The sequence below is a fragment of the Ipomoea triloba genome, chromosome 2 (assembly GCF_003576645.1).
Source record: "Ipomoea triloba cultivar NCNSP0323 chromosome 2, ASM357664v1".
NCBI lineage: Eukaryota > Viridiplantae > Streptophyta > Magnoliopsida > Solanales > Convolvulaceae > Ipomoea > Ipomoea triloba.
The window spans coordinates 26,178,743-26,194,423 of record NC_044917.1 but is presented as its reverse complement, the minus strand read 5'-3'; the positions used below and the strand labels follow the sequence as shown (position 1 = coordinate 26,194,423).

At 34.5% G+C, this 15,681-nt stretch overlaps 1 protein-coding gene across 1 annotated transcript in view; it reads left to right on the top strand.

Annotated features, from left to right (window-relative positions):
• Positions 1-1,456, top strand: part of LOC116006387 (putative cytochrome c oxidase subunit 5b-like) — a 3,436-nt gene extending 1,980 nt beyond the window's left edge. Inside the window, exons 4-6 of the mRNA XM_031246742.1 lie at positions 296-362; positions 511-590; positions 1,076-1,456. Of these exons, the coding sequence (XP_031102602.1) occupies positions 296-362; positions 511-590; positions 1,076-1,144 (216 nt within the window). The 3' untranslated portion in view covers positions 1,145-1,456. The remainder of the gene's footprint in view (positions 1-295; positions 363-510; positions 591-1,075) is intronic.
• The last annotated feature ends 14,225 nt before the right edge of the window (positions 1,457-15,681 follow it).

Here is a 15,681-nt window from a genome sequence, read left to right as displayed (position 1 = left end):
TTTTTTTTTTTTTTTTTAAATTTATTTGGGGTAAAGAGTCCTTGAACAGTTGAACATACCCTGAATCTGATGATCATTCTAATAACTATCCAAATTTTGTTGATGACTATGCTACCAACATTTGTTGTGCATACTTATTTATTTATCATAATTCATACATGAAATTCAATTTAGACATGATGTGAAATTAATTGTGTTATGAATTAAGTCATGGAAATCTTTATTTTAATGGATCGTTTATTATTTTTTGAGGCATGTGATCACACCTTTCTATGCTTTCTACAATTACTTGCAGGAAGCACCTGCTGTCGTCAAGTCCTACTATGACAAAAGAATTGTAGGATGCCCTGGAGGTGAAGGCGGTATGTTGCATTTATCTATATGTGTTGTGTTGTGTTGTAGTAACCCAAATAAGAATGTTCATTTTATTCTTCCTTTATGTTTCAGTTTATGTTTTTGCATGACAGAAAAAGTTTTAATTGTTTCCTTCCACCTCTGACCATTTTACAGAAGATGAGCATGATGTTGTTTGGTTTTGGCTGGAGAAGGGCAAGCCACATGAATGTCCTGTGTGTTCACAATATTTTGTGGTAAGTAAACAATAACCATTAAGTTGGTAGTTTAATTCTAACTTATCGAACACAAAAGTTCGTAGTTTATATGTTGGGGCATAATTGACACATCACAACTTGCACAAATAAATCTTTATAGTCCAATAATCTGATTAAAATATTATGAACTTCGTTAGGTAAGTAAACAATAACCATTTAAAGGACTATCTTAGCGAGCGACAGCTTGACTGCTACCATAGGTCCACATTGGAGTGTAGCTTGCTCTAGTACCATTTATTTAGTCTTATATGTTGATCAGTAGTTCCTACCTTCACAAAGAAGTTAATACTTGGTTGCTGTTGATAGTTTGCCATTACAAATCACAGTTGTTAGGGTAATCAAACCATTTTCCAATAGGGTATTGGATGCTAATCTTTGTAAACCTTTTAGTGACTTGGATATTCTTTAGTAACTTACCACGGTTATGCCCATCGGTTTTGACTACTTATTTTCTTCTTTTGCAGTTGGAGGTTGTTGGCCCTGGAGGACCTCCTGATGGTCATGGTGATGATGAGGATGGTCATCATCACTGAAACTCTTGCAATTCTTTTTTGCCGGAAAACATGTTTTGCTGACTCAATAGTCAGAGTCTCCGTTTCTTTGCTTTTTGGTTTTAGCTGGCGGGACTGTTCTTTATGGCTGCAATGGCAGCAGTTAAATCCAATAGCTTTTGTTTCATTTCTAAGCATTTGCTGGTCATCCATTGGAATTCCTGTGTTTCTGTAGTGCATAGTTGAATAATCGATGGCTACCTATGAATCATTTAACTGTTTGTTCTTGTTTGGGTCGTCAAAATCTTCATTTTGGTTTACATTAAGTTCTATAACTTTTTGTTCCTAGCAAAATCTCTTATGAGACTGTTTCATAGATCTTTATAAGTATTACGGAGTACATTTTTTCTTTTAAGTAACTCTTCAATTCTTAATATTACATTTTGATTTAAAAAATATTATATTTTTTCTTAAGTATTACACTTTTTATCACAAGTAACGATCAATCAATTTATTTTAATTAGTAATATATTTTTAATCATAAGTGACTGTTCAACTCTTAAATATTACATTACATTTTCATCTTGACTTGCTTGTCTCACGGATCCTGATTCATGAGATGGCCTCATTCCGAATTGTTGAATTTGCAAAATATTTAGCTTTCGCACTCTCACATAGCAGTCTTTTGCTTTAACTATTTTCTCTTGTCTGATTTACCTGCAAGTGTGCTAGGCTTAGATGATTGCTTACTCTGGATAAACCAACTACTTAACTAGTCTTTGTCATCATCGGATTTATCATGAGTTGGCTTTTAATGCTGATTTGTCCTTATTTGATTGGTTTGTTATTGCTGAGATGGCTTTCGTGACTTTATTCACTGATATTGCAGAAGGGTTATATTAAATGAATTCTTAAATTCTACTACACCACTTTTTGATGTAGCAACTAAGGATGAGATGTTTTTATCATCTGGACCTTTTACTCCATGATGTGGCAATTTATGATGAGATGTTTTTATCATGTGGGTTTCAGAAAAAAGTGTCAACATTAGGAATTTGTGAGAGCGAGTAAAAATTGGGAGTAAAAAGTAGTAGTTCATGTAGTATTTTCCATTGCAGAAGAACCAACATTTTGGGTGATCAAAAGATATGATATTTCCACTTAATGTCATTTCTGTTTTCCAATCTCCATAAGATAATATTCTACACTAGGCAAGGAGGGGAATGTAATGGGAGAGTGATAAAGACAACCTTATATTCTAACACCCTAAGAAATTTCAGATTCAATCTTTTTTTTTTTTTTTTTTGAAAGGACAGATTCAATCTCTATTAGTTAGGGTGTTGAGTAGGCAGAATATTTGCATCTCTAACTCATCCTTAAATTTGAAGAATATTTTACCTCCTTGAATTTGAAAAATATTTTATACACCAGCAATGAATTTGAAAAATATTTTATACACCAGCAATGAATTAAAATATGTAAATAATATTATGAAGCGATATTTGGTTTAGTCTCGATCTATATTTAAAAATTTTGACATTGTAATTGAAATTAGTAAAGTGAAGTACAATAACCAATCATGTTATATTGTGTCATTAGAGACGTTAATCCACGAGCCTTGATTTAGTAATAATAGGACATTTTCATGTCAATATTTATAAATTTTAATAAAACTGAAAATAGATTAGCTATAGGGGCCTCTAATAAGGTTGGTTTTGGGGCAACTATTTTTAATGATCAAGGAAGTTTCATTATCGCGCGAATGGGTGTCTGCCATGTCCTATTAACTTAGAATTCAAAAGTCTTGATTATATCCTTGACGGATTGCTTGACACTTTGCCAAAGTTTGAAATGAAGTGACGGAGATATCTCTTATATGACATTGTCTTTAAAGATTGTATTGATTTAGTTTAGTCATTTGATAGTATTACTATTAATTATGTTCGTAGATCAACGAATTAGGTAACCCATGTTCTTGCTTGGGTGTCTAGTTCGGGGGTTTGAATTTCCTCTCTTCTTGGGATGGAAACGGGGCGGTGCAAGGACTGGGCCCCTGTTCCCGGTGGGGAATTGAAAATATTTCTCATTCCCTACCCACCCACACCCCTCCCCCCCCCNCAAGAACAAAGATTTCTCACCCCCGGTCAAATCCTAGTCAAAGTGTTTAATAGTACGATTTTTAATAATAATAATAATAATAAAGTAAAAATTTAAGTCCTAATTTCAAAAATTGAAATACTTAAGAGGGATGTATTCAATCAAGACTTTTAAAGACTTTCAAATACTTTTAAAATGATGGATTTTAATTGATTTTTGTAGAGTTTTTGTAAATCTTTTAAACTCTTATCAACTTTGTAAGAGTCCATAGATATCTGTAAGACAAATATTTATAGACTTTTAAAATTTTTTCATATTAAACAGTCTACAAAAGTCATTAAAACTCTAAATTGAGCACACCCTCACAAACATTTCATAGCTTCTATTAATATATTATTTATATTTTTCTTACAAAAGTATATTTTTATAAATCATAAATAAATTAATGTATTGTAAAAAAAAAATAATAATAAATATTGATTGTCACAAAATAGAGTATATTAATCTCTTAAAAATTCAACTTAACACAAATAAATATATTAATAATTAATTAACATACAATTATATAAAATTATATTAATTAAATAAAAATTATAAAATAAAAATTATATTTTCAAGTAGAATATTTATGTATTTTCAAAAAAAAATAGAATAGAATATATATATATATATATATATATATATATATATATATATATATATATATATATATATATATATATANTATATATATATGTTGTTGTTGCAACCTGCTACGAACAGTAGCACTTCACAACAGATTTTTGTTGTGAACAATTGCGCAAAAACCTCTATTGTTGCGATCGTAACAATTCTTTTCTCTAAATATCAATAAATAATAATTTTTCATAGCAAAGTATATGAGTATTTATGAAAGTTTTGAAACGTACCGCAACATTGATGAAAAATTTGTCTGGTTTAGATAGAGAAAAAAAAAGTTTGTAGGGAATGTTGAAAAGTTTGGGGTTGGAGGGTCGGATTTCATCTATTTATATTAATGAAGAAAAAGTCTACACAAATCATATTCTAACCGAGTCTATGAAAGTTAATAACTTTTTGAATACCAGTAGACTTTTAAAGACTCTATAAAAGTCTGAATTGAATACCAGTATACTTTTAAAGAGTTTTAAAAAGTTTATGGATTCAATACCGCTAGACTTTTAAAGAGTCCTTAAAAGTTTAAATTGAATACCACCAAACTTCTAAAGTTAGTAAAAGTCTTTAAAACTCTATAAAACTCTAAGTGTGTGTGTGTCTATATATATATATATATATATATAGGCTATGGATTTTGTGAGAACACTTTCATAGGAGAGAAATAAGAACCTACAAATTTGACGCCATCTGATCAGATTAAAAAAAAAAAAAAAAAAAAAGCATGGTGGCAGTTTCGTAATTATCAACTCCACTTTACAAACTTTAACAACTAAATATGCAAACCTGGTAAATTCTATAAAATCAACGAAAATGCTAAATTTTAAATTTAAACGGTAAATGTTAGACCTTATGCAGTAAAGAGTGAACCACTGGACCAAATAAAATCAAAAGCTCAGTCATAAAACTCTAAAATCGAAACCCTAATTACAATAATGTACTTTTGTATTTTTGTAAGTACAAATTTTTAATACTAAATATGCAAAATGTTAACACTAAATGTGAAAAACGTTAATACTAAATGTGCAAACCTGGAAAAATCTAAAAATTACAGATTATAGTGTTCACATTTGTATAGTAAAGTTGGTGGTAATTATGAAACTCCCACCGCATTTTTAAAAAAAATCTGATCTAGTGCGTTCAATTTTTCCAGATGTAAAGTTGTGATTAGTTTTTAGTTTTCTCTTACGAACTTATCCTCGTATCATCCAATACATATTATTCGGGCTCGGCGCAAATTATCATCCCTACCTCTTCCTTGTATTTTAATTCTTGATTCCTTTTAATGTTTAATGGAGGTTTATTCCAAAAACAAAAAGAAAAAAAAACAAAAAGAAAAGAAGCTATATATTCATTTTTAGTTTATACTCCTATATATGGAATTGATGGAAGCACTGTGAAAGGAATAATCTAACAGAAAGCTGGAGTAATCACATCAAAATGATTTTTGGTAATTAGTATGTACACTGAATCTATATTTTTATATGTACGCCTTTTCCCCAATCCGGAATGATGTTTAAATATAAGCTACACAAAAACTATATAATAATATAAAAAAACAATATACAAAAATACAAAAAAGAATTTATTCCAAACATCTGCTAATTAATATACATTTCCCATTTCCCATCATACCACAACTTTCCAATAATGGGCGAACATTATTCACTTCTATTCCATTCTTTTGACTATAATAATAATGTCAAAGGCTTTGTGGTCAAGCGGCATGAAGTGATTCTCCCTAGTGAGAGGGAGGTCATGGGTTCAAGCCTTTTACGATACTACATGTAATATTATTATTATTATTATAAGAATAATAACAATAATAACAACGCACAACAACAACAATAATCATCGTTATCTAGGACAAAAATTTGCCCAACTCTTGTAATATATCTAATTCAAGCACACAAAAAATCAAAATTCATGTATTTTCCATATTCTAATAATGGAGAATAAACATTATGCAAGGAGATGAGTAACTTGAACTCTTTACCCAACTTTCGTCGTTGCGGTCAAAATTCTTCCAAAAACATGTTAATGATTACATGGCTACACACACTAATGAAGCCATAAATCCTTATAATCTCAAAGAACCCTATACAATTCTACCCTTTATACAGTAATTAATAATAAATCATCTATATAGATAATTCAATCCTAACCCAAGACCTTAAACAAACCACTTACACATAATAAACATAAGACAAAAACTTGTGTGAGACCGTCTCACCATGAGATGGGTCGGGTCGGGTCAAGATGCAAATGTAACACTTATATGCACAAATGCCATACTTATATGCTCAAATGTAATACTAATCAGGAATAAAATTTTTGTTACTTATTAGGGTAAATGTAATATTTTTAAGGGAAAAAATACAATACTTTTACATTTTGATTTAAAAGTATTACATTTTTCCTCAAAAGTATTATATTTGCCCTTATAAGTGAGAGACACTTGTCAATATTACTTATTATGAAAAATGTATTACTTTTTCTCTTATAAGTAACAAAAATTGTATTTTTGATTAGTGTTATATTTGAGCATATAAGTATGAGATTTGGACATATATGATGTTTTGACCCGACCCGACCCGTCTCACGAATAAGGATCCGTGAGACGGTCTCACACAAGTGTGACCGTAAACATAAACAATGTAAAGCACAAGTATAAAGCATTAAGCCATTAACATCACAATAAGAGATATAATGTAGAAATAGAACTTATGTGGTATAAGTGTATAACTCAATGGTGAAAATTACAAAGACAAAAATGAGATTAGTTTAAATAATTATATGTTAGTTCAGGAGTGTGGGTTTGATTTTTACCGATATATAATATGAACAAATTGGAGTTGAATCTTTTGTTGACACTAGTGTAACAAACTCTAGATACTTGATTTACTGTGAAAAATTAAATCTCACAATTTTTTTTTTTACAAGACTCTAGAGGGAGAACATTTGAGATTCTTCGATATTAATTTTTTTTAAATAATAAATCATTTGCATTTCTTCTTCTAGTAGCTAGGGTTCCTTTTTCTTTTAAAAATATGTTACTTCTTGTACGTGGTTTAATTTAATAGTAGTTCTCATGTCAAATCAAAACAAATTATTATTCTTGTTCAAGAAAGTATACATTCTAATTTCTGGAATCTAGCTAGCTAGCTAGCTTTTCTCCCACCTGCATGTAGACAACAGTCACATCAAGCTTTTCATGATTAAGTCTATGCTAGCATTGTTGTGTGGTTGTTGCATGGAAAAGAATGGTGGAGCTAATTCAACATGACGTGGCGTTTGGTTCACAGAATATTAGATTACTAGATTACTGTATGAAATGTTAGATGATTGGGAATGTTAAATTCCTGTGTTTGATTTAAAACTAAAGTATGTAACTAAGACAACGGAAATAAGACAAATTGATTAAAATGTCAAAAAGTCCAATATTAGTAATAAGATAAGGGAATATGAGATTGCCTAAGAAATTGGGATGTATCTCACATTCCCTTCCAATAGCTAAAACCTTCATGGGGAGGTTATGTTACATTCCCCTGAGAAAATTACATAACTTGAACCAAACATGAAAATCTTATATTCATAAGCAAATATGACCTTAGTTATCTTACATAACTTGAACCAAACGCCCTTATATTAAAAAAGTTATAAGTTATGAGTTCAATTCAATCTTGTTAATATTTTCTTAATCAAATTTATCACATAAAATTTTCTTAGTGTAATACATCTCTATATGATTTATAAGAATATAAGTTATTAAACATAAATACGATTTACTTATTGTACACCCTAAAGTAACAATTGAAGATTTCTCTGGTGATTAAAAGAAAAAGAAAAGCTAGGACAGAGTGGAGAATTTGTTTGGATTGGTGGAGCTTCCAACTGGCCTGGATCGCACATTATTGTTTGAGTTGAATAATTAGCAATTAATTGGCGGGACTATGATCGAATGATTTTATTTTTACGTACGTGTGTGTGTATGTTTCATGCATGCACGTCCGTATGTATGCTTATTATATTTCACGTGCTCTGCTCATCAACCAATATATATATTTATTAATTCAAGACGTACAAACACACACTCACACAATGAGTTTAGATGAATATTATTGACAATTGACATGTGGTAACGACATGTTGAGTAGGAATAGCAATTCATCACATACATACATGATACATCGTGAATATTTGTATCGGGATCAAACACTTACGATTATGTTAATCATGTCAAAAAGTATAATAGGTAGGTACAAGTCAAATTAAGTTGGTCATTGACTTAATAATTACAAGGTTACAAGTTTGTCTCCCAACGAGAACAACTTATTGACATGCTGGTTTGAGATAGTCGGCTATGGACAATCTAAGCTAGTTGCCTCCTTACTTTGTGGTCCTTTAATTTGCTTATTAGCTCCACGACTAGGGTCTCCTACCAACAATTTGGTCTTATTGGATCAACTTGCATGGGTTGGGTTTAAATGAAAAGCTCTACGAGCAATGATTCAAGTTCTGGTGTAGTCTTAATTACCTTATATATATATATGTTGTTAATATATTATTTATAATTAAGGGAAGTTAACAATGTTATGCAAATCATATGCAGTACCATCATATATTTTATATAAATGATTACACCAAGTATTATTGGTAATAATAATTTTTAATCATACTTAGCACAATGACAAAAACTTGTGTGAGACCGTCTCACCGTGAGACGGGTCGGGTCGGGTCAAGATGCAAATGTAATACTTATATGCACAAATGTGATAACAATATATAAGAACTTTCTTGGCTTTATAATTAATATTAGTATATATACATATGCACATATACAACAGCCATATTAATTTTAATATTAAGATAACATGTGATATATGTAAAAGAAAATAAATAACATGGGACAATCCCAATCGAGTTAGTTGATCAGTTGACTTGTCTTAATAACCACAAGGGAAAATCGCAATTTTGGTCCCTCAATTGTAGCCCGATCTGCAATGTTGTCCCCCAAAATCAATTTTAATTAGTTAATTAGGTCCCTAATTGTCTTAAACCGTAGTCAATGTTGCCCTCCGGTCGGATTTGGCTCTTACCAGTGTTAACACCATGGACATTTAGGTAATTTCGCAACCCACTAAGTTTCATCCCCAATTTCTCGCCCACTTACCCAGACAACCATTCTCTGCACCCTCAACGCTCCAGACCCATAACAGGGAGCTCACATTTCAACTAAAGGAGTTGCTTTTATGGCGGAAAGAGGACTCCAAGGCCAATGCGAGGGTTGTGGAGATCTTCGCGACCCACAGGCACACCTGACAGCGAAAAGAGAGGAGACTGTTGTAGCAGATCGACGAGGAAGCTGAGGAGGTTGCGCGGCTGAGAGAGAGGGTGGCGGAGTTGGAAAAGACGGAGGCCGAGCTTAAAAGGGCGGTCAGCGAGAGAGATGAAATGCTAGGTTTCTTGAGTAGCAGTGTAAAGACGACTCCTTTTTCTTCTCCCAAGTTGGATTCTGAGAATGGTGGTTGCTATTGTTGGATAAAAATAAACATTTAATAGAAAAGGACTTCCCTATATTTTTATAACCAGCACCAGCTTCTTCATTTATTCACAAATAAATATATTCCTTCTCCGCAAATACATCATGGGATCATTCAACCCATAATCCTCCTTTTGCGCTGCTTCTTTTGCGTATTTTATGTGGCCATGCAAGGAGTGGTTAGTTGAGTTCTACACTATATAAACATTGTTGGATTACACTGGAAACACCCAATCAACTTTCTAGAGATTTGCCTTCGTCTGAGCATTATTAAATACTGTGTTACCGGTCGGAAGCAACCGCGAGTGGTCGGAAATTGCTTTTAAGGGAGTGTTCTCCATAACACGACACAGTACTATTTTCCCTTTTTTTTTTTCCCTTTCCATACACCTCATAATATTTGTTGATTCCCTTTGTACTGTCGACATTGTTCATATCATATACAACAATTAAAAGCAATTCCAAAACAATGTCTGCATTCACCGCCAAACCTGCTGTTGATTTCGCGAAATTGGAGCCACTCAACGGCTTGAACTTCCGCAGATGGTCTGCCAAAATTCTCATGCATTTTGAGCAAGCCGAAATGGATTATGTCTTACTTCATGACACTGCTATATACCTTGTTCAAACTTCACCAACTAAAGACCAGCCAGCTTCATCAACTCCTGCGCAAGACTCTCAGGTGACAATCTTGGAGACCAGTGGTGATCCCAAGGCACCTCCAACAAAGTCACCTACAATCAGTGAAGAAACCTGTGCCAAATATGACAAAGACAATAAATACGTGCGTGCCACCTTGCTTCAGAACATGGTAGATTCTGTATTTGACATTTATTCTAAGCACAAGTATGCGAAAACTATCTGGGATGGACTACAGAAGAAGTACGGGAGTGATGATGCTGGCCGGAAAAAGTATGCTGTTGCTCGTTGGTTGAACTTCAAAATGACAGACACAAAGCCCATACTGGAACAGGTGCATGAATACGAAAATTTGACAACAGATATGCTTGCTGAAGGAACCCAGGTAAATGACATATTTTTATCTGCGCTAATAGAGAAATTGCCTGAATCCTGGGTAAATTTCCAAGATAAAATGAAGCATAATTCAAAGGAGGTTACATTGGAAGAGTTGGTGAAACCCATCAACATTGAAGCCTCAATTCGTCAAAATAGGTCTGTTACATATCCTGGAAACTTTAAAGCTAACATTGTAGAATCAAGTTTCAGTAATAACAGGGCGAAGACTGGAGGCCAAAACAAGAATAATAAAAGAAATGGAAAGCCCAACAATAATGATAATCGCTTCAAAAATGACAAAATCCAGAAAAAAGGCAAAAGTGGTGGATGTTTCGTCTGTGGGAAGTCAGGACATCGGGCAGCACAATGCTATTTTCGCAAAGGGATTGTCAATCAAAACTCCCATAAGGCAAGCAATGAAGAACCTAGGAACCAAGCCAATCTGCTTGAAAATGCAGAAGACTCAGAAGTAATTGCAGCTGTGATCACCGAAGCCAACATAGTTGGAGATCCAGAAGAATGGGTGGTAGACACGGGAGCTTCCCGTCACTTCTGCGCAAATAGAGAAATGTTCAAAGAATTCGTGTCAGCTGAAGGGGAACAAGTCTTCATGGGGAACTCGAGTGTTTCCGAGGTAAGGGGAAAAGGAACAGTAGAACTTAAGTTACATTCTGAGAAAAAATTACTGTTACAAAATGTGTTATATGTTCCCACTCTCCGTAGAAATTTAATTTCTGGGGCCTTGTTGAATAAGGTCGGGATTAAATTAGTTTTTGAGTCTAACCGTCTGGTCATGACTCGAGGGGAAAAATATCTAGGGAAGGGATATTTACGTGGTGGACTTTTGTGCTGGATGTAACTGTAGTTAGACCAGAACCTATTTATGATGTTGTTCCAAACTGGCATGGTCCAAATAATAATAATGCTTCTTCTGCTTATATTACTGTTTCAGTAAATGTTTGGCATGGTAGACTAGGGCATGTTGGCCTAAACTGCTTAAATAGATTGAAAAATATGGATTTATTGCCAAACTTGATTGTTGATTCATACTCTCAATGTGAAATATGTGCTGAAGCTAAGTTCGCTAGAAAATCATTTTCTGCTGTAAATACTCGTTCTACAACAGCTCTAGAATTGATTCATTCTGATTTAGCTGATTTTAAGAGTACTGAAAGTAGAGGTGGAAAGCGTTATTATATCACCTTTATTGATGATTTTTCTCGCTTTACAAAAATTTACTTGTTGAGAACAAAAGACGAAGCTGAACAAAAATTCTTGGTTTTTAAATCTGAAGTAGAGAATCAGTTAGACAAAAAGATCAAAAGGCTTCGTTCTGATAGGGGAGGAGAATATGAAACAAAGTTTCTGAAAAACTTGTGTGAAAATTCTGGTATCATTCACGAAGTAACCGCTCCTTATACCCCTCAACAAAATGGCATATCTGAAAGGAAAAATAGAACTTTAAAGGAAATGATTAATGCCATGCTAATCAGTTCAGGTGCTCCGAACTCCCTGTGGGGGGAAGTTGTGTTAACAACAAATCACATTCTAAATAGAGTACCTCATAAAGGGTTTGAAAAAACCCCCTATGAGTTGTGGAAAGGGCATGCCCCCAGCCTCAATCACTTTAAAGTGTGGGGGTGTCTGGCAAAGGTGGGACTTCTGTCCTTTAAAAGACCCAATTTAGGGTCTAAAACCTTAGATGCCGTTTTTGTGAGCTATGCTGAAAATAGTGCTGCTTATAGGTTTATGTGTTTGGAGAATCGCTCAATATGTGAGTCTAGAGATGCCATTTTCTTCGAACACATATTCCCTTTAAAAAATGCTCACAACTTGTCTGCAAGTAGTTATCCTTTACGTGGGCATGCACAACTTCCTTTGACTAGTGTTTCAGGTGATTCCTGTGAACCTAGAAGAAGTAAAAGGCCTAGAATTGAGAAAAGGTTTGGCTCTGATTTTATAACTTTTATAACTGAACTGCAAGATATAAATGAAATATGCGATCATTTCGTTTGTCAATTGGTCTTAGAAGAAGAGCCGAAAACCTTTGACGATGCTATGCGATCTGTTGATTGCACTTTGTGGAAAGAAGCCATCAAAAGTGAGTTAGACTCGATTAAGTCAAATCTCACTTGGGAGTTGGTAAATCTTCCAAAAGGATGTAAACCAGTTGGTTGCAAATGGATCTTCAAAAGGAAATTAAGACCAGATGGGTCTATTGAAAGATTTAAAGCTAGGCTTGTAGCTAAAGGATACACTCAGAGATTTGGTGAAGATTACTTTGATACCTATTCACCAGTAACAAAAATCTCAACCATTCGTATTCTGTTTGCCTTAGCTTCTTTGCACAGGTTGTTAGTCCACCAGATGGACGTCAAAACAGCATTTCTCAATGGTGATTTGGAAGAAGAAATCTACATGGAACAACTTCCTGGATGTGCCGAACTTGGTCAAGAAGAAAAGGTATGTAGACTCAAAAAGTCTTTGTATGGCTTGAAGCAAGCTCCTAAACAGTGGTATGAAAAGTTCCATAATACTTTGTTAGACCTAGGTTACACCGTTAACCGGTCAGATGCTTGCTTATATTCGAAAGAAATTGAGTCTACAATCGTAATTATATGTCTCTATGTAGATGATATGTTGATATTTAGTCCAAACATTGACACAATCAATGAAACTAAAAGGACTTTATGTACCAAGTTTGATATGAAGGATCTCGGAGAAGCCGACGTCATTCTTGGGGATAAAAGTTACAAAAACTGTCAAGGGTTATCATCTGGCCCAAAGCCGTTATACAGAGAAACTATTAAAGAAGTTTAATAGTTATGATGTAACCCCGGCTAAAACCCCGTATGATCCGAGCATTAAATTATTTAAGAATATGGAGGAAGGTATATCTCAAGAAGAATATGCCAAAATAATTGGAAGCTTAATGTTTCTAATGAATTACACTAGGCCTGATATTGCTTTTGCAGTAAACAGACTCAGTCGCTATACTCACAACCCAGGTAGTGCACATTGGAATGCACTGAACCGAGTGCTTCGATACCTCAGAGGCACTTTAGACTGGGGTCTTGACTATGCAGGATTTCCAACAGTGTTGGAAGGATTCTGTGATGCGAACTGGGTCAATGAGGGTGATGATGCTAGCTGCACTAGCGGTTATGTGTTTACTATGTGCGGAGCAGCTATATCATGGAAATAGACTAAACAGTCATGTATAGCTAGATCAACTATGGAAGCAGAGTTCATAGCCCTTGATCTAGCAAGCCAAGAAGCTGAGTGGCTGAGAAACTTATTGGCAGATATACCGTTGTGGGGGTGTCCAACACCTTCTGTGCCGTTGCATTGTGACTCACAAACTGCTATTTGTGTCGCAAAGAATAGTGCCTATAATGGAAAGAGAAGGCACATAAGAGTCAGACATGAGTCTGTACGACAGTTGGTTATGACCGGAGTAATAACGATGGAATATGTGAAATCTGAGAGAAATATTGCAGATCCTCTCACGAAAGGGCTAAACCGAAAAGCCATCCTTGAGACGTCAAGGGAGATGGGCTTGAAATCGGTGAGGTGAGGAATCCATGACATGTACCAATTCATAGGTCAATCGAGGTCATGGAAAGACTCACATAAGTGATGTGATATTAAATTAGCCTTAGTAACTCTGTAGCTCTAAAAGGGCGGTCTATGTTGATGTAGACTTGACAGAGCGAGATTCAAAGGTCAAAGCTTTGACCTGCATGTATTAAAGAAAAAGTTGATGCGTGCATTTGAGTTCAAAATTTATCCAACCGACGAGTTCAAGACTTGTTTCACTCTCGGGAAGAAAATTACTCGATGTCACTACGTGTCAGTTCAAGGTTTCAAATCACTGGCATTAAGATCAACTTTGTGTACTGCTCAGACGTTATCCTTGTAAGCCTTTTCTATAAATGTGTGGGGGATTGTTGGATAAAAATAAACATTTAATAGAAAAGGACTTCCCTATATTTTTATAACCAGCACCAGCTTCTTCATTTATTCACAAATAAATATATTCCTTCTCCGCAAATACATCATGGGATCATTCAACCCATAATCCTCCTTTTGCGCTGCTTCTTTTGCGTATTTTATGTGGCCATGCAAGGAGTGGTTAGTTGAGTTCTACACTATATAAACATTGTTGGATTACACTGGAAACACCCAATCAACTTTCTAGAGATTTGCCTTCGTCTGAGCATTATTAAATACTGTGTTACCGGTCGGAAGCAACCGCGAGTGGTCGGAAATTGCTTTTAAGGGAGTGTTCTCCATAACACGACACAGTGCTATTTTCCCTTCTTTTTTTTTTTCCCTTTCCATACACCTCATAATATTTGTTGATTCCCTTTGTACTGTCGACATTGTTCATATCATATACAACTTCTGAGATGGGGCTGAGATTTGGGAAAATGGGTGTTTGTGAAGAGATGGAGGAATGTTTCATGGGGGGAAGGGTTAATAGTGTGGAGGAGAAGAATTTGTTTAGTCTAGATTTCTTAAATTCAGCTTCCAAGTTCTGGACTGAAAGAGTCAGCCCACGGCTGATTTTCAGTGACCAAATGTACTCCCATTTCATGTAATCCATCAGATAGATCAAGGAGTCAGCAAACAAATAGGGAAAGTCGCCGGAGCAGAGTATACATGTTAATCCCTATTTCATAAATGCTTTTTCTTTTGATAGTAATTTGTGTTTCAATAATGCTACGCCAAATGAAGGAGGGGTTACTTCCGAGTTGTGCATCCAAAAAATTGCTATTCGCATAGTATTTAGCCTTATAGGTTCTAGCAAGGAGGGAGCTAGGTTGATTAATGAGACGCCAGGCTTGTTTACCCAGCAAAGCAATATTGAATTCCCGTATCTTCCTGAAACCCATACCTCCATGCTGCTTTGGAACACATAATCTCTCCCAACTCTTCCACCTAATACCTCTCGCTCTTTCCCCTTCACAGCCCCACCAAAAACTGTTCATGATCCTTTCAATTTCCTTACAAAGTTCGATAGGTAGGAGGAAGACACTCATGGATGAATTACCTCGTCTTTACTTTCAAAAAAGAATTCCAAATTATTTGCAAAAGCAATACAATACAAAGTGAAAAGGCAAAGAGGTGAGAGATTCTATGTACTGAAGAAGGCAAAATCATCTTCTTTTTTTTTTTCATTATTTACAGAAGAAGGCAGAAAGCATCATATGTCTATTTACTGAGCAAGTAGCATGCAAATGGTGAG